General features: G+C 48.0%; 1 protein-coding gene and 1 long non-coding RNA gene across 2 annotated transcripts in view; one reads left to right on the top strand and one right to left on the bottom strand.

Annotated features, from left to right (window-relative positions):
• LOC142484955 (cytochrome P450 2C20-like) overlaps positions 1-26,990 on the top strand; it is a 102,078-nt gene that overhangs the window by 71,922 nt on the left and 3,166 nt on the right. Inside the window, exon 8 of the mRNA XM_075584207.1 lies at positions 8,748-8,889. Within this exon, the coding sequence (XP_075440322.1) occupies positions 8,748-8,889 (142 nt within the window). The remainder of the gene's footprint in view (positions 1-8,747; positions 8,890-26,990) is intronic.
• Positions 15,911-26,990, bottom strand: part of LOC142484958 (uncharacterized) — a 49,799-nt gene continuing 38,719 nt past the window's right edge. The window contains exon 3 of the long non-coding RNA XR_012798315.1: positions 15,911-16,303. This is a non-coding gene — a long non-coding RNA (uncharacterized LOC142484958). The remainder of the gene's footprint in view (positions 16,304-26,990) is intronic.

The following is a 26,990-nucleotide window of genomic DNA, read 5'->3' as shown; positions in this document are numbered from 1 at the left end:
TTCATATGCATCCAACCCTGGTATTGCAATAGACAGGGGAACGGAGGTGAAGAGCCTCTCTGAAGCAGTGCAAGGCGCTGTACGCCATTCATTACTCCTAGCTGATATAATTTGGCAATCTGTGAAGGAGAACTTGGCTGGTGAGAGATGCGGTTTACATCTTTTCTTTTTGGAGATCCAGGTGACTATGACTGCAAACAGTTACATCCAAGTGAACCTTGGGTTATGCTCAGCAATGAGAGAAAGGGAAAGCCCAGTATAAGAAGGGCAGATAGCCAATCCCAAGACAGGAGTGTGTGGGAATTCCTCCAATTCCAAAGCAGATAGACAGAGCTGCAGTGATTGCAAGCACAGGTGATAGTGCTTGCAAATACAAGGGAATGTTTGTCTGAGAGCTCACCAACTCTGCAAGAGTGAGCTCCAGCCAAAACCGGGAAGGGATTCCTTACAGAAATAGATGGATGGATAGAGGTGAAGATTCTCTCTCAAGCAGCGAAGGCGCTGAGCTACATTCATTCTCCTAGTTGATATCATTTGGCAATCTGTGAAGAAGAAGGCTGGTGAGAGATGCGGTTTACATCTTTTCCGTTTGGAGATCCAGCTGACTGAGGCTGCCTAATAAGCTTCACCAGCATGTGCTTTAAAGGATTTCTGCCTAGACGCACCTACAGTACTTCAAATTTGGCATCAAAAACTGTAGTCACAGACGCCGGACAAGCGGTCTCACAGGTATTCTGTTCTAGTGTTTTGTCTCTAGGATCCCAAAGGAGATAGAGTGATACTCATTGCTTTCATTACATATAAGAACAGCTGATCTTTGTTCAGGCTACTGGTTGTGATTTGACTACCTATTCATATCCATTCGATCCTGGATTCAAAAGGCATGCAAGAGCTCTATTAACATCCGTTTATTCACATTCATAAGTGAAATATTCAGAGACTCAGTGTTTGTATTTCTTGCTCCATCCTTTGATCTATGTTGGACATTATTTGAATTTTACTTATCATACAATTTGAGACATTTCTGGCAGCAAACATATACAGTACACTGTGTGTTTTTATTGTGTTTTTTTAACTTTAACTTGCTCCAATTTATTTGTTAGCAGTAAAATGCTTGTATTTTGAATATTGGATTTTGGACGCTCTTTTAGCTTTTTATGTTCCCCTAAAACAGGGCTACTTTCCACCACAACCTGTTGCCCTTTCGCAGGGAGAACAGGTGCAGGAACATACGATTCTTCAGGCACGCTTTCAACCGGGGTTGAAGCAAACCCAGTACTTTGCATAATCTGGCACCTGGTACCAGCAGGAACATTCACTGGTACATCAGCCCCTGAAAAGGATCTTCTGCCCGCACTGAATAGTGAGCCTAAAACAGTTGATTTAGTCATCCTCAAAGAAAGGGCATGGGCAGAGCCCCTCCTGCCCTGGCTGCACCTGCCCCAGCTCAATATATCAAAATAAAAACAAATGAAACAAATTTAAAAACTAAGAAAATAATATTAATAGAAAATAATATTTGGCAAAAAAAATTAAAAATTATATATATTTATATATATATATATATATTTGTGTGTCTGTGTTGAGTTTGAGTGACAGTGTGTGTGTGTATTTCTCGTGTTCTCTCTCTCTCTCTCTCTCTCTCTCTCTCTAAGTGCTGCGCGGCATGATGTAGTTCCATTTGTGATTTTTAATGAAGGATTAATATATCTGCAGTTTTTTAAAAGTTCCTATGGCGAATTAATCAACGAATCAATTAACATTAATCCCGGGTTAATTTAAAACCACACAACTGAGCCACATAGGGGGATTTTCAGTAATCCATATTGATTAAATTTGGAACAATCTCTATGGATTTTACACTGCAGAACAAGAGAAAATCCAGGGAACGGATTTGGTCTGTTCCGCCCATCTCTACTTGTAAGGATGCTGAGGCTATCTCGCCACCCGTGAGGTGGGTCTGCCTTCATGTGTCTTGCAGGCTTATGATGCTTTGGCCAAAGGTTAAACTAAATGACCCTTTTTCAAGAGAATATATAGGTATTTTACTGTGTATTTTTGTCATATTGGAAGTGGCATTGGGCTTCTCTGTCGCTTGTTGTATGCATTCAGCAGCGGTGCGCAAACTGGGGAGTGCTGACGATTACAGATGCCCCGCGCTATTCCCCCAAGATATTTAAGTTAATGCCGGGGATCGCATGAGGCCTCTGCAACTGCGCTTACCTTCTCTTCGGCGACGCGTCGCCATAGCAACATGGCATCAAATGACGCAGCGGGGTCACGTGACCCCACGTTGACATGGCAACGTGACATCACGTGACCCTACAGCGTCATTTGACGCCGAGAGGAGGTAAGGGAGGGGGGGTGCGAGCAGGGAGGGATGCAGGAAGTGGGGCGCACGCGGGAAAGATTGTGCACCGCTGGTATACAGTATACAAGCTTTTTTCATTGCACTCTGGTGCCAGTTTGTAGTGAAATTACTGCAACAAAACTGCTGAAGCACTGAGCACGATACATGCGAGAACCACTGAGGAAGCTCACTGTGAAACGTGTAGGGTGAATAATAGTGAGGATCTGTGTGCAGTCTGGACACCTGAAGGAGATCTATCCTGCTCCCAGACGTGACATCACAACACAGAAGATCGCGTGTGAAGACCGTCGGAGTGAGGCGTCGGCATCACATCAGAGTTCTATGTTTTGTTTAGTTTGACCCATTGAGCGGTCTAAAAGCGATTTTTACCAGTGGAATATGCAAGTTTACTTCCACCTTTTTACTGTATCTATGCACAAGATAAACGTTATTCTACTATTTGCTGCTTCTAGTCTCTATTGTATACACCTGGGAAGTCTTTTTTACATATTGAAGACTCTTGGCAGATGCTGAGTTCCACAATGACGTGGAGAGTGTGGGAGGGAGAGGAGGAGGGGAAGGAGAGGAGGAGGAGAGGGAGAGAGATTTGACTGCACACCACTGTGAGATACAACTTTACAAATAAATGTAAAGTAAAACATCTATCACTAAATATATGAAAAGATTTGTGGGGGTAGGTATGGTGTAGGGAATGCCTCTAACTATATTGTTATATTGGCATTTATAATTATGCTACTGGCAGTGAGACATTCACATACAGTATTGGGCCATTCACACATTTGCCATGGTGTACAGTAGGAAACTACTCCATCAGCAGCAGCAGCAAGAAGCATAGCGGAGCACAGCCGTAAAGTAAATAGGGCTAGACCGATGTGGTGACTAAAAGGTTTATTGAGCAGACATGTGCAGCTGATGGATCCTCTGACGCGTTTCTGCCCTCAGGCCTTTGTCAAAGAGTGATCCATCAGTTGTGTGAGGAACATAGTTATAGGCAGAGTCAACGCAAAACACCTTCACCAGGTAGAAATCAGGTGAGGTGGGTGACTTGTCTAATCACTACATAACAGCCACTTACAAGGTTAAAAACAATGCCAAGAGATACGGTACAATGTGTAAGGAGACAAATCAATACATGTTATATATATAATAAGATACTCCCAGCAACAAAAGAAATATAATCATAAGCAAAAGCAGATATATATATGTCTGATACAATATTGAATAATACAATTAATAGCAAGTGGACATCCCTATTGAGCATGGGTGATCCGTGGCAACAAGATTTTGTAACAACAACATATTTGTAACAGCAACTTTCAATGGTCTGACAATGATGACGGGAAAAAGGGGGAAAAAAGGGGGAGGGGAAGGGGGGGGAGGAAGAGGGGTGGAAAGTGGGATGGGATAGGTACAGTAAAGCAAAGATATATAAATAAAAATATTTAATCATGAAGAAAATGTTGCAGTTCCCAGTCAACATTGAGACCATGTGGCTGGAGAGTGTTTAGAGAAAAAATCATTTGCATCTCCATTTTGTTTAACCTATTTAATCTATCCCCACCTCTGATGTGTGTAGGGATATGTGCAATACCAAAGAATCTGAAGTTCTTTAAACCGCCTGATGAGCATAAAGTAAAATGTTTGGATACTGGATGGGAGAGATCCTTAATTTTAATCAGTCTAATGTGTTCAGATATTCTTATGTGTAGTGGGCGGATGGTTCTGCCAACATATTTAGCATTGCAACCACATACAATTACATACACAACGTAGCTCGTGTGACAGTTTATAAATGTTGAAATTCGGTATTTGTTGTCAGTGGAAACAGTATTAACCTTTTTTGTAGGTAATGCATGTTGACAGCACTTACAATAGCCGCATTTAAAGAACCCTTTAGGTATATTCCTAACCCTAGATTGTGACTGAAAGAGGCTTTTGGAAAGGGATGTGGCCAAAGTATTGGCCCTCCTAAATGCAAATCTTGGTCTCTGAATAAAAGGCTCCAAATCAGGATCTAGTTTTAATACATTCCAATGTTTGGATATGATGCGTTGAATTTGTGATGCCTGTCTGCTGAACTTGGTGATGAATAAAGGATTATCTTGAAACTTGTTGTGTGTCTTTGATTGTTTTTTATTATCTTTTATTAAAGTTGTCCTATCAGAACATTCAGCATAAGTAAAGGCCTGGTCTATATCTTTCTTAGAGTACCCTCTATCTACAAACTTCGAACTTAGGTTATGTGAATGTTGGAAAAAATTATCATGGTCTGAGCATAATCTTTTAAAGCGCAGAAATTGTCCCTTTGGAATCCCATAAGATATCAGTTGATATTGCGGAGTCCGGGTCACCATGGAGTGTCACATCTAACAGAGAGATCCTCTGGCTCAGACAACAAGAGGAAAAAATACTCATAGACCCCTCACTAAGTAATATCATTAACATCTCCGATACCCCTCTCACTCCACAACAAATTGTTCTGCTCAATAAGGGTTTAAATTTCGCACCCCAAGAAAACTTCGATCTTTTCAACACAATTATAGATCTTCAAAAATATACAAGAAAATTGGCGTTGAAAAAATTGTTTTGCAAAAAAGGTCAAATTGTTTCAAATCCAAATTCAGATGTCCCAGAGTCTGATAATGTACTGCTGAACAAAGATATCTGTTCTTTCAATGAACATGTATTTAATTCTGATATGAATATTCTTTTTGACGAATGTTGTACTGTTGATCCTATAGAGCCCCCCTTTTTTGGTCATGTTGACTCAGGTCTCAAAAACCGTTCTTCTTTCATGCCAAATAGTTCGAAAGGACCATGTATCTCTACCTTTGAGAGTTTGGTAGATAGAGATCTAAGATTACTGGCTAAGGGATTCTCCTTTCCAGGGTCTTTCTCTACACCAAACAACCTGACCAAACAAGAAAAGATAGATTTAGATCTACTTAAGAATGATAAATCCATCATAATCAAAAATGCTGATAAAGGGGGGGCCATTATAGTCCAGTCGTCAATCAAATATAGGAATGAAGCTATGAGACTGTTGAGTGATAACGTCTTCTACACAAGATTGAGAACAGACCCCACTAAAAGATTTCTTGCAGAACTGGAAACACTTCTGGACCTTGGTGATGTCTTACAGGTCCTTAGTAACAGAGAAAGAAAATATCTTATGTGTCAATGCCCCATCATACCGGTGTTCCACCATCTCCCAAAGATCCATAAGTCAATGGAAAACCCTCCGGGGCGACCCATTGTCTCTTGCATTGGATCTTTGGGAGATGGTGTCTCCCGATATGTGGACCACTTTCTACAGCCCATTGTACAACATTTACCATCCTTCATACAGGATACCACTGCATTACTTGTTGATTTGGAGATCATTTTCTGGAAAGAGAGTTACAGATGGGTCACCATGGATGTCACATCACTATACACGATTATAGCACATGAACACGGCCTTAAAGCAATCTATCACTATTTACAATTATCTTCACTGTCCACTGCACAAATCACTTTCATTAACAATTCAATTCTGTTTTTATTAACACTCAATTATTTTCTTTTTGACTCACTTTTCTATCTTCAAACACAAGGCACGGCTATGGGACCTCTTTCGCCCCCTCTTATGCCAATCTCTTTATGGGTTTATGGGAATCTGTTCACATTTTTGGTAGCACTAATATCTTCCGTTCTAATATTATTTTCTATAAACGTTACATAGATGATTTAATTTTCATTTGGGAGGGTGACCTACACACCCTACACACCTTTATTGACACTTTAAACATTAATGAGATAAATCTTAATTTCACATTTAACACTGATCCTCATAGTATCAACTACTTAGATGTGACACTCCATGGTGACCCGGACTCCGCAATATCAACTGATATCTTTACAAAACCTCATTCAAGGAATTCATACTTATATGCAAAAAGCTGTCATCCCAGATCCATGATCCGTGGGATTCCAAAGGGACAATTTTTGCGCTTTAAAAGATTATGCTCAGACCATGATAATTTTCTCCAACATTCACATAACCTAAGTTCGAAGTTTGTAGATAGAGGGTACTCTAAGAAAGATATAGACCAGGCCTTTACTTATGTGAATGTTCTGATAGGACAACTTTAATAAAAGGTAATAAAAAACAATCAAAGACACACAACAAGTTTCAAGATAATCCTTTATTCATCACCAAGTTCAGCAGACAGGCATCACAAATTCAACGCATCATATCCAAACATTGGAATGTATTGAAACTAGATCCTGATTTGGAGCCTTTTATTCAGAGACCAAGATTTGCATTTAGGAGGGCCAATACTTTGGCCACATCCCTTTCCAAAAGCCTCTTTCAGTCACAATCTCAATCTAGGGTTAGGAATATACCTAAAGGGTTCTTTAAATGCGGCTATTGTAAGTGCTGTCAACATGCATTACCTACAAAAAAGGTTAATACTGTTTCAACTGACAACAAATACAGAATTTCAACATTTATAAACTGTCACACGAGCTACGTTGTGTATGTAATTTTATGTGGTTGCAATGCTAAATATGTTGGCAGAACCATCCGCCCACTACACACAAGAATATCTGAACACATTAGACTGATTAAAATTAAGGATCTCTCCCATCCAGTATCCAAACATTTTACTTTATGCTCATCAGGCGGTTTAAAGAACTTCAGATTCTTTGGTATTGCACATATCCCTACACACATCAGAGGTGGGGATAGATTAAATAGGTTAAACAAAATGGAGATGCAAATGATTTTTTCTCTAAACACTCTCCAGCCACATGGTCTCAATGTTGACTGGGAACTGCAACATTTTCTTTATGATTAAATATTTTTATTTATATATCTTTGCTTTACTGTACCTATCCCATCCCACTTTCCACCCCTCTTCCCCCCCTCTCTCCCCTCCCCCTTTTTTCCCCCCTTTTTCCCGTCATCATTGTCAGACCATTGAAAGTTGCTGTAACAAATCTTGTTGCCACGGATCACCCATCCTCAACAGGGATGTCCACTTGCTATTAATTGTATTATCAATATTGTATCAGACATATGTATATCTGCTTTTGCTTATGATTATATTTCTTTTGTTGCTGGGAGTATCTTATTATATATATAACATGTATTGATTTGTCTCCTTACACATTGTACCGTATCTCTTGGCATTGTTTTTAACCTTGTTTTTAACAAGTGGCTGTTATGTAGTGATTAGACAAGTCACCCACCTCACCTGATTTCTACCTGGTGAAGGTGTTTTGCGTTGACTCTGCCTATATCTATGTTCCTCCCACAACTGATGGATCACTCTTTGACAAAGGCCTGAGGGCTGAAACGCGTCAGAGGATCCATCAGCTGCACATGTCTGCTCAATAAACCTTTTAGTCACCACATCGGTCTAGCCCTATTTACTTTACGGCTGTGCTCCGCTCTGCTTCTTGCTGCTGCTGGAGGAGTTTCCTGTTGTTTCCCTGCTGGATCGCACGCCGGGCAGTTGCTGCTTCCGGACAAGATCACCGCCGATCACATGACCGCCCCACGTGACGTCGCAGTCACAGGAGGGTTGGCGGTGCAACGCTGTAGATACAGAGGATCGAGTCACGGCGTTTTTACCTCTCCTAACCGTGAGTGTTTGCAACGAGTTGGTGCCCAGAGCTGTGCCAGTTGCTATATTGGTATATACATACTCAGAGGTCACGCCTAACTGCCAAACATCCTGATAGAGTGAATTTACATGCAGCAACTGCCACTTTCCTTCTGATGCACCTGATGGGATAACTAGTTTACCAGTTTTTACTATGGTGTACAGTAGGTAATCCTCTAGAAATCCTGCTAGTCACTTGTCAGTAGAAAAGGCGTAGAGCTAATCGCACACTATCCCTTGGATTCATACCCCCACACATCATGTTATATATTTAATAATATATGTTTTACTTTATAAATAAATGTTATGTTTTATTCACAGTGGTGTGTAGTCAAAGTGAATTTCTTTGAAGTGACTTACACTACCTCGTAGTCCCCCATGTTTGTGTTCTTGTAATAATATTAGTTGTATTAGTGATATTATTGTTCTTTATTATTGTCAACATTTAGCATACAACCGTACTGATATATTTGTGTATTTTGATAATTTATGGCCCGAACTAAGTATTATGAAATATGATCAGGCCCGCCATATGAAGTGAGTTTGACACAACTGGGTTAAATGGTCAGTACTATGTAGGTCCAAAGTGAACAAAATATAGTGACATGTTTAATGGGTTAAAAGCTCACTTAAATGCAATATGGATTTCCCCCTTTAATTTATCGTACATGATGCTTATTGTGGGTTAACTAATATTTTATATTCCATATGCTCTATTTTAGGGTACCATCGTGTCCCCTCTGTTGACCTCTGTCCTAAAGGATCCAAAACACTTTAAGAACCCAGGAATATTTGACCCTGGACACTTTTTGGATGAAAACGGCTCTTTCAAAAGGAATGACGCCTTCCTGCCATTCTCTATAGGTGAGAGAGAAAGAGAGAGAGTGAGACAGAGCGCGCGAGAGAGAGCTAGCTTGCGGTTGTAAGCCTCTCTTCTCTATGTTCTACACCACATTTCTAATTTCATTCTCCCATATTACTTTTTGTCACTGTTTTTTTTATATCTGTTGGATTCCAGTTGAGTACCGTCTTCGTTCATCCAACAATAGTCTTTAATTCTTGAGATATTTTCGGCACATTGCCATTTTAATTTATGATGTCACCGACTTTTGTTTGCTTTCAAAACCCATTCATTCATTTTCCTGTCTCTATGGTAACACCTAGAATACTGTACATCTCTCAATACTTTGAATCTTCTTAATTATCTTTGTATTTAGGGGCCAACACATCTATACAGTATGTGAACACAAGCAGAATACACTGGTCAAACACTTTTCTCTTGAGACTCAGTGGAGAATTTCCTTGAAATATTGTCTTGTTTTTTCCAAACACGCTCCATTCTATTTTTATTCTCCTTTTGATTTACAGTGATTCAAAACACTCCCATCATTGATACTTCCTTACTAAATGAAACAGTTTTCAACTTATTTTAGTACTATTCAATTTATTTTGATCAGTGTTGAGTTGACACATTTGTTGAACATCACTTTGGGTCTTGTTGAGATTAATATTGTGGACCACCTTCTTACTTGGTACAGAGAGTTCTCTGATTTGTTGCTGGAAATCTTCTGAACTTTTGGCAAAAGTAAAAAAAAATACTAAAGTATTTACTGTTGATTTTCATTAATTTTTCTTCCCATTTCTTGAACATTACTGTTAGTATTCCCTATAATATCAATTATTCAATATTTTAATACTTTCTCTGTAAATATATATAAATACTTTCTCTGTAAATATATCATACTTAATTCAGTCTGGTCTGCGTTTTGTAGGCTCGACATAATGTTACGCCGGCGCTGCCCGCAGACCAGACCCGTCCCCTGTGCTGAGGTGGGACGTAGGGAAACACGCACCCGCAGCAAAGGGAGCGCGTCCGGAGTGTGGTGTTAGTGTTGCCAGGCCAGGTATAGTAAGGAAGACAATACTTGCCGGTACCGGTAGTAGAGGAAGAGTAGTTATTGCCATTGCCAAGGTCAGGGATTGGAGAGTTGCGGAAGGTCGAAGGTATAAGCCGTTTTTCAGGGATGCCAGAAGTCACGAAGTCCAAGTAGAGCCGAAGTCGAGAGCCAGAGGGGGTAGTCATCCAATCCGCGTCAATACCTGAGGAATCACTGAGAGAGTAGTCAAATGCTTCCATACAGAACTATGTCGAGCGACGAGTGATGGGAAGCACAGGCATAATAAGGCTGGGCAGGCCAATGGAAAAGGGGGCAGGCCTGGAGGACTGCAAGGAGTCCTCCCTGAAAGGAGGGAGGTGTTACAGCCCAGCTGCGTGTAGTCATTGATTTGCATGGAACTGTGTGATGCTTGGAGGCGACTCCTCACTGCAGGAGCAGTGGTTAAAAGTGCTCTGTGAGGCGTTTGCTCTGTAAGCTGGGAATACATGCGCATAACGTCTGGGGCTGGCGTGCGTGTGTGCGTGGATTCGGTGACTGACGCGCGTATGCGCATGGGGTCAGTGACAGACGCACGTGTGCGCATAGAGCGCAAAGCTGGAGACACGCAGAGGCTGCGGTTCAACAGGCACCTCTTCGGTTGGTGCAATCCTGTGATGGCAAGGAGCCAGAGTGCCAGTGGCAGACAACGGAGGTATGTGGGAATTGCGCTGCAGACGCTTGGACGCCTGAGTACCGACAGGAGGTGAATAATGGTCGCGCTGACGGCGCTGAGACACCAGATTCCTCAGGTACCCCCCCCTTCAGGAACGGCCTCAGGATGTCCTTAAATAGTTTCTTCGGAAACTTCTTCCTGAAAGTCTTCAGAAGAACCGGAGCGTGGATATCACGAAGTGGAACCCAAGAACTTTCTTCTGGGCCGAAACCCTTCCAGTGCACGAGGAACTGCAGTTGACCCCTGGATATGCGAGAATCAAACAGGGACTGGACCTCATATTCTTCCCTATTCTGGGTAATAACCGGATCAGGCCTACGGTTATGGTTGGGGAAGAAATGACTGGATACGAAGGCTTAAGTAAAGATGCGTGAAACAAGTTTGGTATTTTCATGCTGTCGGGAAGTTGAAGCCGGAATGCTACCGGATTAATCTGTTCAATTATCAGAAAAGGGCCCAGGAACCTATGCGCCAATTTTGGGGAAGGTACCTCAAATAAATGTTTCTTGAGGACAGCCATACCATATTGTATTGTATTGTATTGTATGTCTTTATTTATATAGCGCCATTAATGTACATAGTGCTTCACAGTAGTAATACATGGGGTAATCAAATAAATAGCAGATAATATAAATAACAGATCATGGGAATAAGTGCTTTAGACATAAAAGTAACATTTCGGAAGAGGAGTCCCTGCCCCGAGGAGCTTACAGTCTAATTGGTAGGTAGAACGTACAGAGACAGTAGGAGGGAGTTCTGGTAAGTGCGTCTGCAGGGGGCCAAGCTTTATGTATCGTGTTCAGAATATCCACAGTGCTATTCATATGCTTCTTTAAGCAAGTGTGTCTTAAGGTGGGTCTTAAAGGTGGATAGAGAGGGTGCTAGTCGGGTACTGAGGGGAAGGGCATTCCAGAGGTGTGGGGCAGTCAGTGAGAAAGGTTTAAGGCGGGAGAGGGCTTTAGAGACAAAGGAGGTAGAAAGAAGACATCCTTGAGAAGAACGCAAGAGTCTGGATGGTGCATAACGAGAAATTAGGGATGAGATGTAAGGAGGGGCAGAAGAGTGTAAAGCTGTCAAAGTGAGGAGAAGAATGGAGTGTGAGATGCGGGATTTAATCGGAAGCCAGGAGAGGGTTTTCATGAGGGGAGATGCTGAGACAGATCTAGGAAAGAGTAGAGTGATTCTGGCAGCAGCGTTTAGGATAGATAGTAGGGGAGACAGGTGAGAGGCAGGAAGGCCGGACAGCAGGAGGTTACAGTAATCAAGACGGGAGAGAATGAGGGCCTGAGTCAGAGTTTTAGCAGTCGAGCAACAGAGGAAAGGGCGTATCTTTGTTATATTGCGGAGGAAAAAGCGACAAGTTTTAGAAATGTTTTGAATGTGAGGGGCGAATGTGAGAGAGGAGTCGAGTGTGACCCCTAGGCAGCGTGCTTGGGCTACTGGGTGAATGATTGTAGTTCCAACAGTAATGTGGAAGGAGGTAGTAGGGCCAGGTTTGGGAGGAAGTATGACTAGTATGACTAGTGCCATTTTAATGGCCAGTAACTCTCTGTTCTCCACGTCGTAGTTCCTCTCCGCTGAGGTAAATTTCTTCGAAAAGAATGCGCAGGGATGCAATTTTTCTAGGGGTGAAGGTCTCTGGGATTGAATGGCACCGGCGCCAGAATCAGAAGCGTACACCTCCAACACGAAAGGGAGATCAGTGTTGGGGTGATGGAGAACCGGTGCGGATACAAAAGCCTCCTTAAGAGTGTTGAAGGCGGTATTGGCCTCTCGTGACCAAACCGATGGATCGACCCCTTCTTCGTAAGGGCTGTGATGGGTGCAACAATTCTGGAGAAATCACGGATAAACTTGCGGTAGTAGTTCGCAAATCCCAGGAAGCGCTGGACGGATTTAAGAGAGTCGGGTCTAGGCCAGTTAGTAACGGCTCTTAATTTGTCTGGATCCATCATGAAATCATCGCTGGAAATAATGTAGCCTAGAAACTGGGTCGAAGTCTGATGGAAGGTACATTTCTCCATCTTGGCATAAAATCGATATTCACGAAGGCGAGAGAGCACGTAAGATGTATGAAAGATGTGGTCCTGTAAATCCTTCGAAAAAATCAGGATATCATCCAGATAAAGTGTGCCGCTTGCCGAGGCAGGCGGAGGAGACCCCTATACAACTAGCACTCAAGGAAAAAATGAATAAACAAAATTCCTAACGGGTGTATACAGGTGAAAGTGCTCACAAAAACACACAACACTAAAGTTTAATGGTTAAAATAGTATTAAATCCAAATAATAAATTAATATATACCACCGCCTAGGTAGATGGGGTGGAGGAAGGAACAGTGAGGCTCTGGCATACGCAGGTTCAGGGAGTCCATTCACATAGTGTGACAATGGTATTGCTATATATCTATATACCAAAATCAGAGGAGCGCAGTGTATGAATAGAGGCACTGCTGCTCAGATGTACAGTGAGGGCATAGGTCTCAATAGCTAATATATATATATATAGCTCAATAGTAAAAAGTATATACACAGTATACAATATATTGTATATATTATTACTGTATATAGTGCAGGTATATGCCTCTACAAACAGATAGAATGAATAAATCTACTTTGATTGACATCTAGTTTGTAGAGGGAGTGTCCGATGGTGGTTCACACATATATAGCTGACATAGGTAATTCCTGCCAAATTCAAAGCACATAGTATTAAAGCGGACACTGCACTGTAGATACCCAGGATGAGGAGCTCTGTTTTAGCCATGTTGAGTTTAAGGCGGCGGAGGGCCATCCAGGATGATATAGCAGAGAGACATTCAGAAACTTTGGTTTGTACAGCAGGTGTAAGGACAGGTGTTGAAAAGTATATTTGTGTGTCGTCGGCATAGAGGTGATATTTAAACCCAAAAGATGTTATTAGGTCACCTAGAGAGAGTGTGTACCCCTGGCTTGTATCTGGGTGCCGGACGGCGGTGGCGATCCGCCTGATGTTTGGCCCGTTGAGAGGCTGTAAGAAGAGCAGACTGAATCTTGAACCATGCTGATTGCAGAGATGTCCATAGCCTTAGTTTCAGGAAGAGACAGAGGATAAGTCTTGGACTTGGGTAACGTGTAACCAGGAATCAGGTCAATAGGACAGACATATGACCTGTGTGGGGGTAGAAGGTCAGATTGTACCTTATTAAATACGTCCAGAAACTGGTGGTAAACCGTAGGGAGGTTCGTCTCAGGAACGGTGGTATTCGCTAGGAGTCGCTGTGGTTCGCCTGACCTTGGTTCCCAAGTGATGGGATTGGTGGATGCCCAATTGATCCGTGGGTTTTGTAGTTGCAACCATGGCAATCCTAGGGTTATGGGTGTTCCAGGAGCCTGGATTACATCAAGGGTCAGGGTCTCCTTGTGATTATCGGAGGAAAGTACAACCGGAACTGTCTCTAATGAGATAAATGCCGGCGTGAGTGGATGCCCATCAATTCCGACCAAGGCGATGGGAACTTTTTCTCCACGAGCGGTATCTGGTAGTGTTTGGCGAACTCTTGATCCACGAAATTGCCTCCGGCTCCGGAGTCTATGAAGGCTACTGTGGAGACACGGAACTTACGGCCTGAGAGGCACACGGGCATAGTGAGTTTCTTAGGGAATCCTTTTTGGGGAAGTGAACGAGGAGACATAACAGCCAGGGAGAGCCCCTTCATACTCACTGGGTGTTCCCGTTTTCCAGAGATGGAGGACATTCCTGGGTCAGATGTTTTTGCAGGTCCACAATAATAGCACAATTCCCCGGCGCGGCGGAATTGCCGTATTGATGTGCGAAACCCGTTGAAACCCCAACTGCATCGGTTCGGACGACTCCAAGGAAGAACGGGGCGGCGTAGTGGACCTGGGGACTGTAGTATTGCTGAGAGAGGGAGACGAAGAGGTTACTGAGCAAGTGCGCTGGCGCTCTGTGCGGCGTACCTGAATACGTTGGTCCACTCTAATCGCCAGAGTGATGAGATCCTCCAAAAGACCTGGCCTGGGTTGGAGAGCAAGTATATCCTTGATGCTGTCTGACAGTCCTTGCCAGAATATGGCGACGTAGGCCTCCTGTTCCCAGTTGGTCTCTGCTGCAAGGGTCCGGAACTCTATGGCGTATTCAACCACCAGTCTTCGCCCTTGAGTAATCTGTAAGAGAGAAGAAGACGCCACCTCCCGACGTGCGGGGGAATCAAACACCTGCCTGAATTCCGTCTTGAAGGCTGAGTAATTCTGGACAAGGTCATCTCGCAGCTCCCAGATGGGGGAGGCCCATGCCAGTGCGCTACCCGTCAACAGATTATAAATGTAGGCCACCTTCTTTCGGCCAGTAGAAAACTGGTGGGGGGCCATTTCAAACTGTACCTCACATTGATTAATGAAGCCCCGAAAATTTTGAGATTCACCTGTGTAAGGTTTGGGGTTAGGAATCCTCATATCGGAGGAGCATGTGGTAGCTACCCCGGCAACCTGAGTGGAGGTTGTGGGCGCAGAGGCGTCAGGTGCCTGAACCGACAGTGCGGCTAGTTGTTGTGTTAGCGCCACAATTTGATCAGCCATGACTAGATTCTGCTGAAGCAGATCATGGAAATCATACCTAATTCAGTCTGGTCTGCGTTTTGTGGGCTCGACATAATGTTACGCCGGTGCTGCCCGCAGACCAGACCCGTCCCCTGTGCTGAGGTGGGAGGTAGGCAAACACGCACCCGCAGCAAAGGGAGCGCGTCCGGAGTGTGGTGTTAGTGTTGCCAGGCCAGGTATAGTAAGGAAGACAATACTTGCCGGTACCGGTAGTAGAGGAAGAGTAGTTATTGCCGTTGCCAAGGTCAGGGATTGGAGAGTTGCGGAAGGTCGAAGGTATAAGCCGTGTTTCAGGGATGCCAGAAGTCACGAAGTCCAAGTAGAGCTGAAGTCGAGAGCCAGAGGGGGTAATCGTCCAATCCGCGTCAATACCTGAGGAATCACTGAGAGAGTAGCCAAATGCTTCCATACAGAACTATGTCAAGCGACGAGTGATGGGAAGCACAGGCATAATAAGGCTGGGCAGGCCAATGGAAAAAGGGGGCAGGCCTGGAGGACTGCAAGGAGTCCTCCCTGATAGGAGGGAGGTGTTACAGCCCAGCTGCGTGTAGTCATTGATTTGCATGGAACTGTGTGATGCTTGGGGGCGACGCCTCACTGCAGGAGGAGTGGTTAAAAGTGCTCTGTTAGGCGTGTGCTCTGTTAGCTGGGAATGCATGCGCATAATGTCTGGGGCTGGCGTGCGTGTGTGCGTGGATTTGGTGACTGACGTGCGTATGCGCATGGGGTCAGTGACAGACGCACATGTGCGCATAGAGCGCGGAGCTGGAGACACACGCAGAGGCTGCGGTTCAACAGGCACCTCTTCGGTTGGTGCAATCCTGTGATGGCGAGGAGCCAGAGTGCCAGTGGCAGACAACGGAGGTATGTGGGAATTGCGCTGCAGACGCTTGGACGCCTGAGTACCGACGGGAGGAGAATAATTGTCGCGCTGACGGCGCTGAGAAACCAGATTCCTTACACCAGGTACCTCATTCCCACAATGTTATGTTGGAGTGGAGGTGTTCTCTACCTGTCTTCTTGGTAAGGGGGAATTCCGATGTCTCCCGTCTGAAGCTTGAGAGTCAGATCTGGAAGAAAGCAGAAAGAGAGAGACGGAGAAGGAGACAGGGAGAGGTAGACAGGGAGAGGTAGACAGGAGAGGTAACAGGGAAGGTAGACAGGGAGAGGTAGACAGGGAGAGGTAGACGGGAGAGGTACTGCACCGACACACTTTATTCGAGCAAATACCCAGTATGTACCTGGCAGATACCTGGAATGTGCCGCTCCTCACCTCTGACAAGCCCCGTTGCGTTTGCCTTCCCAGCCTGGGTTCATGCCTGGCTGACGGGCGGCTGATCTGTTAAATGATAATGATTAGGATTTAATAGGCTGCAATGCTTCGCTTGTCTACCAGATGGCATAAATTCATGAATTGTAATGCAGTATATATATATATACTGTGCAGTAATTGCAGCCAGCGGGAATAAAATGCTTCAATCCCTGCCTGGAAAATACCTCAATGCACTCGGGCAGAAAACAGTCACAAACCTCAATACACCCGGGTATACCCGAATTCGTGGGACTAGCCGAGCTCGAATAAAGTGTGTCGCCAGTGTAGACAGGGAGAGGGAGACAGGGAGAGGGAGACAGGGAGAGGGAGACAGGGAGAGGGAGACAGGGAGAGGGAGACAGGGAGAGGGTGACAGGAGAGGGAGACAGACAGACAGACGGAGACAGACAGAGGAAATGAGAGAGAGAGAGAGAGAGAGAGAGAGAGAGACAGAGGAGAAGAGAGAGAGAGAGAGAGACAGAGGAGGAGAGAGAGAGAGAGAGAGAGAGAGAGAGAGAGAGAGAGAGAGAGAGAGAGAGAGAGAGAGAGGAGAGAGAGAGAGAGAGAGAGAGAGAGAGAGAGAGAGAGAGAGAGAGAGAGAGAGAGAGAGAGAGAGAGAGAGAGAGAGAGAGAGAGAGAGAGAGAGAGAGAGAGAGAGAGAGAGAGAGAGAGAGAGAGAGGAGAGAGAGAGAGGAGAGAGAGAGAGGAGATGAGAGAGAGAGACAGAGGGGGAGAGAGACAGAGGGGGAGAGAGACAGAGGGGGAGAGAGACCGAGACTGGGGGTGACTGACTGGGGGGGGTGACTGACTGACTGAGGGGGGTGACTGATTGACTGAGGGGGCTGACTGACTGACTGGGGGGTTACTAACTGACTGACTGGGGGGGTGACTAACTGACTGACTGGGGGGGTGACTAACTGACTGACTGGGGGGGTGACTAACTGACTGACTGGGGGGGTGACTAACTGACTGACTGGGGGGGTGACTAACTGACTGACTGGGGGGGTGACTGGGTGGGGAGGAGGTGACTGACTGGGTTACTGGGTGGGAGGGGGTGACTGATTGGGGGGTACCTCTGGTGTCCTACACACACTCCCATGCACACACACACACACACACACTCCCATGCACACACACTCTCTCCCATACACACCCACCCACACACACACTCTCCCATACACACACACCCACACACACACACTCTCCCATAAACACACACACTCTCTCTCTACACACACACGGAGGGAGAGGAAAGGCTGCGGCCAGCACCACCACAATGCTCCCCCACGCCCATCTCCCGCCCCGCGTGGGCAGCCACGGGGACCGGGGGGAAGCAGGGACCGGGGGAACACCCCCGCTACCGCCTCCCTTCTCGGGCAGACACGGGGACTGTGGGGGAGGGGGGGAGCGGGCAACGGGGTTGTCATGGAACAGGTATACCCCTGTCTACACTTCTGTTTCACCCCCCCTTTTTCTCGCAGCCCTGCTTGTCAGCTTATTAGTGCCAGCTGTATGTGTTTGGTTCTGTACACAAACTCAGTGCTTGTGTGATAAATACAGTGCCATTTCCCCTCTCCAACAGCTTGCTGCATTAAAGATGCAACATTATTGCTATATGTTGTAGCTCCCCCAGACACAGATGTGAGTTGCCATAGCAGCCCCAGCCTTTCTCTCAAATGGGCTAGTCGGCTTTCTCCCCTCTGCTCTGCCCACAGATGGTCTGTCCCCAGACTATCTTACTACCCAGCGTACATTGCCATTTCCTTTCCACCATTGCTCTGGACTCGTGAGTACCTCGCTGTAACCCCTGTAATGGTGCTGCAGGATTATCTTTTCACCTCCCTTTACTACTAAGCACACACAGAGATTTAGACCTACACTACCGACACACTTTATTCGAGTGTGGCCGGTACCGCAAGCCGGGAGATTTCCCGGCTTGCTAGTGGCCGCCCCTCGGCGTGCCGCGCGTCATAGACGCGCGGTCACGCGTCATCGGGAGCGTGCGCCCCCTGCACGCGTGTCCAGGGGCTCCCCGAGGGAGCCCTGGTGTCCCGCGATCGCGGGACAGCGGCAGGGGGTTCCGGGGGGACCCGGCGGACCCGGCAGCGGTAGGGAGAGCGCCCCGATCGGAGGGCGCTCTTCCGCTGCTTCGGCGCGCGCCCGTCACACTCGGGCGCGCGCCAGGCTACTGCTGCGGCACAGAACGGGCAAATGCTCGAATAAACTGTGCCGCAGCAGTACACCTCTACACAAGATACTGTTTCCCCTGCTTTCTCCAAAATAAAGTAAGAAAAGAAACAGACCTTGTCGTGCTTGGAAAAGAGGGCGAGTTGACACTATCTGAGCTAAGTCATCACCACATGACCCTCTGGCTTCCAGAATAGTGAAAAGATATCGTGTGCCTTACAGACACTTACAGGAGCTGCTACTCCAGACTCCATGACAATATAGAGCAGCCTCTACAGCAGTACAAGCAAGCAGCTTACACAGATAATACAGAGCAGCCTCTACAGCAGACAAAGGAAGCACCAAGTAGCTCAAACTGCACAGCAGCCTGCAGCCTTAACAAACAAGCAGCAGCCTACACTGCACAGCAGCTTTGCAACAAAGAGTGCTCCTTACACAAACCTTACTGCCTTTTTCTCTGTCTGAGTTCACCCTCTGCACAGCCCCATAGTGAGGAGCCACCTTCCCACCTACCCCTGCGCACGTTCCCACGGCCAGCGCCATCAAGGGCCACGCCGCCGGACACCCGCCAGGACACGGGTCAGAGCCACCGGACACCTGTGAATACAGCTACCCCTACGCTGCACGCTGCAGGACACCGCTCGGCATCATCTGAGACAGACGCCCATCGCTGACAAGGTAAAAGACTGCACGCCACACGCACTGGCATAAGGCCTACACACACCTACAGCATGGCAGAACTCAGAGCCTCACCAGACATCACGCAGGAAAGCGATCACTCAGACACAGAGACCGCTGCGCAAGTGCAACAGGCGCGGGCAGGCGCAAGGCCCAAACGGACAGTCACACTGACACAAAAGGCCTGCGAAAAATATGAGACTGACATTGAAGCACACCGCGAAAGGTTAGAGAAGGCCTGGGAGAACACTGGTCATGAAATATGTAACGTTGCAAGTACTAACGATCAGGAGAAACAAATTAGGCAAGCTATAGCCCAATTGAGGTCAAGTCACAAACGTTACCAAATGCTGTCACAAACATATCTCGCATACCTAAAAAGAATTAACACGGAGGAAAGCCTCAGCGTGACCTGGAGCGTGACGGCTTCGTGCTGACTACTATCACTGAGGCCGAAGACCAGAGAAAGGACCTTTTGCTGGAAACTGCATCACAGCGCTCCAGCACATCCAGACACTCATCAAGGTCAGCAAGATCAGCACAATCTCACGCGTCTAGCGCAAGCGCAAACGCTACCAAGACGCGAGCCACCGCAGAGGCCGCACGTGCCAGGGCCGAATATGGTCGGAGAGAGGCAGCCGTAAGGGCAGAAAAGGCGCGCATAGAAGAGGAGGAGCAGGCCGCCACTGCTACCGCCGCTGCTGCCAATGCGCGTAGAAAGGCCGAATTAGACGCGGATCTAGAGACTTTAAGCAAAGAAGAGGACGCCGCTGCCGCCATAGCCCAAGCCGAAGTCCTAGAAGCAGCTGCGAGACAGGACGGCGGGGAGCTACCGTACAGACGGATAGCCTCAGAGGATCCAGCCCAACGCACTGAAGACTACGTAAGGAGCCTCTTCAGCATAAACACCAGCGCACCATCTCAACACGGAGGGAGTGACACCACAGACACCGAAGACTTGCTAGGTCCACGAGGAGGAGACGCTGCTCTGCCAATGGCACATGCTACCTGGGATAGCCACAGCCGCAACAGTGATCCACACGCCAGCGCGCACACGGATGCACTACAACAGGCTCGCCATCCAGGTACGCCCACACGGGGAAACACAGCCCCTCACACCGACCAGCAGTCATCACGCGTCCACGCCAAGGAAGAGGCTACCGCACAGACCCTCCCAGCAACTACCTCAGAACGGGACAAACACGCCGATGCCTCAGGCCTGACAGACATAGCCAAGTATATGATCTGGCGCGACCTGGTACAAGCAGGGCTCATCTGCTTCGACGACCGCCCTGAGAACTACCGGACGTGGAAGTTCAAGTTCAAAGACGCAATCAACAGCTTGGACTTCTCAGCAAGGGAAGAGCTCAACCTGCTATTCAAGTTCCTGGGGAACGAATCCAGAGAATACGCAAAAAGACTGCGGGCAGCAAACGCGCATCAACCCCAAGAAGGTCTCGACCTAGTGTGGGAAAGGCTAGAAGAGTCCTACGGCAGCCCCGAAGCAGTCGAGGATTCGCTCTTCAAAAGAGTCGACAGCTTCCCCAAGATCACAACTAAAGACTACTCGAAGTTACGAGATCTTGGAGACCTGCTGCAAGAACTGGAGTTCGCAAGGAAAGACCATTCCTTAATAGGTCTCAACGTCCTAGACTCAGCTCGTGGAGTGAGACCCATCCTGGAGAAGCTACCCTTCAACCTCCAAGAAAAATGGATCTCACAAGGCTCCAAATACAAAAGGGAGAAGCAAGTCATCTACCCCCCATTCTCAGTTTTCTTGAGCTTCATTCGCGAAGCAGCAAGGACGAGGAACGACCCCAGCTTCTTCTTAGGTGCGCAAACCACATACAGTGCAAGCAGCCTGAGGAACGAGAGACCAGCGACGAGATATGGTAACCCCCAAACACCCATCTCGGCCCGCAGGATGGACGTGCCCCCCACGACCCAAACTACTCCCGATCAGTCGGTCGCCGGAGACAAGGAACCAAGGGACCCAAACAGGGAATGTCCCATACACAAGAAGCCACACCCACTCAACAAGTGCTTTGGGTTCAGGATGAAGTCCCTAGAGGAACGCAAGAGGTTACTTGGAGAATTCGGAGTTTGCTTCAAGTGCTGCGGTTCCACGACTCACCTAGCCAGGGACTGTAAGGAAGAGATCAAATGCACAGTGTGCGAAAGTGACAAGCATGTGACAGCATTACACCCAGAGGCGATGACACTCCACCAACTCAAGAACCCATCCTCCATAGCGGAGCATGGTGGGGAGAAAGAAGAAGGAGAGTCAACATCCATCACATCTCAGCGCACTGACAAAGAAGGTGACAAAATGTCCTGCTCCAAAATATGCCTCGTCGCAGTGCACCCCCAGGGGCAACCTGAGAAGGCTATTCGGATGTATGCAATCCTCGACGACCAGAGCAACCGATCGCTGGTCAGGTCAGAGTTCTTCGACATGTTTAACATACAAGACGGTGCTTCTCCTTACACTCTCAGAACGTGCGCAGGGCGAATGAAGACCACAGGGAGAAGAGTGAATGGCTACACCATATGCTCAATAGACGGCAAAGTGAACATGCCCCTTCCCACACTCATCGAGTGCAACCACATGGCCACAAACAGGGACGAGATTCCCACACCAGACATGGCACTCCATTACCCCCACCTCAAAGGAATAGCCAACCACATCCGGCCGGTGGAACAAGGCGCCAAGATCCTGCTGCTGCTCGGTATGGACATCATGAGGGTACATAAAGTCCGTAAAAGCATAACGGACCCCACAACGCGCCATACGCCCAGAGACTTGACCTAGGATGGGTGATAGTGGGCAACTCGTGCACCAACAAAGAGCACAGGCAAGACTACGTTGACGCCCGCAGAACGGTGGTGACAGAATGTGGACACACATCTCTCTCTGAACCATGTCTTGGCCATCTCCAAGTGACCGAAGGGCCAAGTGAAGAGAAAAGACAAGGTCATACCCCTGAGACCAACAAAGACATCCTCACGTCGATGGGATACGACAATGGCTTAGGATGCTCAGCAGTCCAGACAGCTAAGGATGATGAGTCGATTCCACCAAAGGAAGAGAGTAACCTCCCAAAGGTGACCGACAAAGGGATCGTCCAAAAAACAATAAACGATCAAACAGTCCTCCCGCGAGCAATGGCACAACTAAGATGTACAGTTGTTCCTCTCCACAGAGCATCAAGCGACAAAGCAACCAACTGCCACGGCTGGCATAGCCGCAAAAGATTGCGCCCCACAGGTGAAGCCACAGTGTCAAAAGGACTGTCCTCTCATACATCTAAAAAGAGACAGCCACAGAGACATTTCATAAAGGGTTTTACTAGGGCAAAAGAGACTGTTCTTCGTTACGTCCAGGAAGACAATAACCTCCCAATGGCAGTTAACAAAGAAACACAAAAGCGTTTCACCAAACTACGCGGAGATGTTCTCGTGCAAGAGAAATGTACCGATGAACTACGGTGCACAGCGTTCCAGACAACAAGGAACGATGACAAGCAAACACCATCAAGGGAAGATAGAGGATTCCCGAAGTTAACAGTCAAGGAGCTCTCTAAATACGGACTAAGCAGTTGGGTGACTCCGCTACCAGTCCGTTCACCAAAAAGACGCCTCCTGAACAATAGAGAACCTGTCATCTCTAGGCTCACTTCGCTCCACCGCAACCCACAAAGGGAGCCGGAGATCAAAAGCAATTTTGTGGCCTTCATCCAAAAGATATTCCTTACCGGCCACGCAAAGCCAGCACTTCTAATGAAGAAAGGTGAAGAATGTCGGTACCTCCAATCACCTGGGGCCTACCACCCTCAGGAACCCAATCAAATCCGGGTAGTGTTCAACCCTAGTGCTCAGCTCCAGGGAGTCTCCCTGAACGACGCCCTCCTCACTGGACCAGACTTGACGATCAGTCTTCCAGGGACATTAATCCGCTTCCACAAGGAACCAAAAGCCATCTCCTCCCGCCAAACGTCAGGTGATAGGATGATAAACTACCATGACTGGCACATCCACAAGGTGATGCACTCTGTAGAGAAAACTACAGAGTCAAAGGGACTGTTCTCTCACAAAGTTGAAAGGAAACAGTGCCAGAGACTTTCACAGAAAGACGTTGTCGTGAAACCAGCAAACCTGGAGCGGTTCATCCACCCAACATCCCTTGCTTAAAGACTTTGCCAAGGGATTTCAACGCCAGTGGTACCGGCCGGTATCACCTCGTTATGTGGACATGGACTTTGCAATATTATGTTGTTATGTTATGTTTGCATTGCACATATGTTCCACATAGCCTGTCATATAGTGGTATCTACAGATACCAGACAGGGAGTGTCATGGAACAGGTATACCCCTGTCTACACTTCTGTTTCACCCCCCCCTTTTTCCTCGCAGCCCTGCTTGTCAGCTTATAAGTGCCAGCTGTATGTGTTTGGTTCTGTACACAAACTCAGTGCTTGTGTGATAAATACAGTGCCATTTCCCCTCTCCCAACAGCTTGCTGCATTAAAGATGCAACATTATTGCTATATGTTGTAGCTTCCCCAGACACATATGTGAGTTGCCATAGCAGCCCCAGCCTTTCTCTCAAATGGGCTAGTCTGCTTTCTCCCCCTCTGCTCTGCCCACAGATGGTCTGTCCCCAGACTATCTTACTACCCAGCGTACATTGCCATTTCCTTTCCACCATTGCTCTAGACTCGTGAGTACCTCGCTGTAACCCCTGTAATGGTGCTGCAGGATTATCTTTTCACCTCCCTTTACTACTAAGCACACACAGAGATTTAGACCTACACCAAGATACTGTTTCCCCCTGCTTTCTCCAAAATAAAGTAAGAAAAGAAACAGACCTTGTCTATAGATATAGATAGATAGATAGATAGATAGATAGATAGATATCTTAATATATAAAATTGAAATTTGTGGAGTTGAAAGTAGATGTGGTGAAGCTGATTGGTCCGTGGTCGTCACTCAGCCTCTGGCCAATCAGATTGTTCTGTTTCCCTGCCCCGCCCCGCACGCCTCTCATTGGCCTACGTGGCTTTTTGACGTCACCCAACTGCCACTCTTTTCTCCTCCTCACACGCAGCTCACCTTCCCCCTCGGCCTCAACTGCCACATACACAAGCACCCGGCCACTGTCCTCTTCACCCAGCTCACCTCCCTGCCGGGGCTCCCCCCCCATTACCCCCCCAGCTCACTCCCCACTGGCTCCCCCCAGGGAATCCACCAGACTCACCTGAGCCCCGGCCAGCAGCAGCATGCGGGTAGTGTCGCTGCCGACACAGCTCCGTGTGGGGGAGGGGGAAGCACTGCTGCCGACGACACCCGCCTCTGCCCCACCACCCCTCACCCTCTCTCAGCAGTGCCTCACCTCCTCCCAACCTGTTGCCGCTGCCACAACCGGCTCACTGTGCCTCAAAAACCCTGCGCCGACGTCCTCCTCCCTCCCTACAGCTGCGGCTGCCACGGCCGCTGTCCTCCCCCTTCCCTACAGCTCACCATGCCTCAAAGCCCTCCTCCCTCCCTACAGCTGCGGCTGTCACGGCCGCCTCACAGCACCCGTGCCTCACCGCCCTTTCCCTTCCCCGGCTCCTACCTGCAGCCTCCACCGCTGCTTCAGGTATGGGGACAGCAGGGGGGGGACATGCAGCGGGGGAAGAAGAGATGCAGGGGGGGAGAGATAACACACCCACTCAGTCACTCACCCACTCACTCCCCCACTCACTCCCCCACCCAGTCACTCACCTAGTCACTTACTCACCCAGTCACTCACCCACCCAGTCACTCACCCACCCAGTCACTCACCCAACCAGTCACTCACCCACCCAGTCACTCACCCACCCAGTCATTCACCCACCCAGTCACTCACCCACCAACTGAGCTCTGAAGGGGGGGATTGGACATGTGAGGGGGGGGGAGGGCCAGAGCTGTGAACGGGGGGGGGACCCAGCTGTTAACACATTGGGGGCATATTCATGTACAAGGGGGCCCCAAATGCTGTTAACAGGGGAGAAAGGGGAAGGGGGGAGAGAGGGCAATGGAGAGAGACAGAGGGCAATGGAGAGAGAGAGGGCAATGGAGAGAGAGAGGGCAATGGAGAGAGAGAGGGCAATGGAGAGAGACAGATGGCAATGGAGAGAGACAGATGGCAATGGAGAGAGAGTGATGGCAATGGGGGGAGAGAGAGAGGGAGCGGAGACAGAGGGGCAGCGGGAAAATTCAATGCCGGGCAATGCCGGGTATATCAGCTAGTATATACTGTATAGCTGATATACCTGGCGTTGCCCGAGATATAATTTTGGGGGAGCGGGCGACAGGGTTGGGCTTCCCCCCCCCCTTGACAACTAGGTAGATGACTGAGTTGACTGAGTGTGTGGGTGACTGTGTGGGTGACTGGGTGGGTGGGTGACTGTGTGGGTAGGTGACACTCGACTGAGTGGGTTCGGTGACTGAGTGGGTGGGTGACTTTGGGTCGGTTTGACTTTGGGTCGGTGGGTGGGCGGGTGACTTTGGGTTTGACGTTGGGTCGGTGGTTGAGTTTGGGTCGGTGGGTTTGGTGACTTTGGGTCGGTGGGTGGGTGACTTTGGGTCGGTGGGTCGGTGACTGGGTGACTTTTTTTGGGTCGGTGACTGGGTGGGTCAGTGACTGGGTTCGGTGACTGGGTGGGTCAGTGACTGGGTTGGGTGGGTGAGTGAGTGTGTTTTGGTCAGTCGGTGAGTGGGTGGGTGGGGTCGGTGAGTGGGTGGGTGGGGTCGGTGACTGACTGAATGGGTGGGTGAGTGGGTGACTGAATGGGTGGGTGAGTGGGTGACTGAGTGAGTGGGTGACTGAGTGGGTGGGTGACTGAGTGGGTGGGTGACTGAGTGGGTGGGTGACTGAGTGGGTGGGTGACTGAGTGGGTGGGTGACTGAGTGGGTGGGTGACTGAGTGGGTGGGTGACTGAGTGGGTGGGTGACTGAGTGGGTGGGTGACTGAGTGGGTGGGTGACTGAGTGGGTGGGTGACTGAGTGGGTGGGTGACTGAGTGGGTGGGTGACTGAGTGGGTGGGTGACTGAGTGGGTGGGTGACTGAGTGGGTGGGTGACTGAGTGGGTGGGTGACTGAGTGGGTGGGTGACTGAGTGGGTGGGTGACTGAGTGGGTGGGTGACTGAGTGGGTGGGTGACTGAGTGGGTGGGTGACTGAGTGGGTGGGTGACTGGGTGGGTGGGTGACTGGGTGGGTGGGTGACTGTGTGGGTGGGTGAATTGACTGAGTGAAAGTGGGTGGGTGACTGAGTGAAAGTGGGTGGGTGACTGAGTGAAAGTGGGTGGGTGACTGAGTGAAAGTGGGTGGGTGACTGAGTGAAAGTGGGTGGGTGACTGAGTGAAAGTGGGTGGGTGACTGAGTGAAAGTGGGTGGGTGACTGAGTGAAAGTGGGTGGGTGACTGAGTGAAAGTGGGTGGGTGACTGAGTGAAGGTGGGTGGGTGACTGAGTGAAGGTGGGTGGGTGACTGAGTGAAATTGGGTGGGTGACTGAGTGAAAGTGGGTGGGTGAGTGAGTGACTGGGTGGGTGTGGGT

The sequence above is a fragment of the Ascaphus truei genome, unplaced genomic scaffold (assembly GCF_040206685.1).
Source record: "Ascaphus truei isolate aAscTru1 unplaced genomic scaffold, aAscTru1.hap1 HAP1_SCAFFOLD_481, whole genome shotgun sequence".
Classification (NCBI taxonomy): Eukaryota; Metazoa; Chordata; class Amphibia; order Anura; family Ascaphidae; genus Ascaphus; species Ascaphus truei.
The sequence above is the reverse complement of the archived record's forward strand: the minus strand, read 5'-3'. Positions and strand labels throughout refer to the sequence as shown.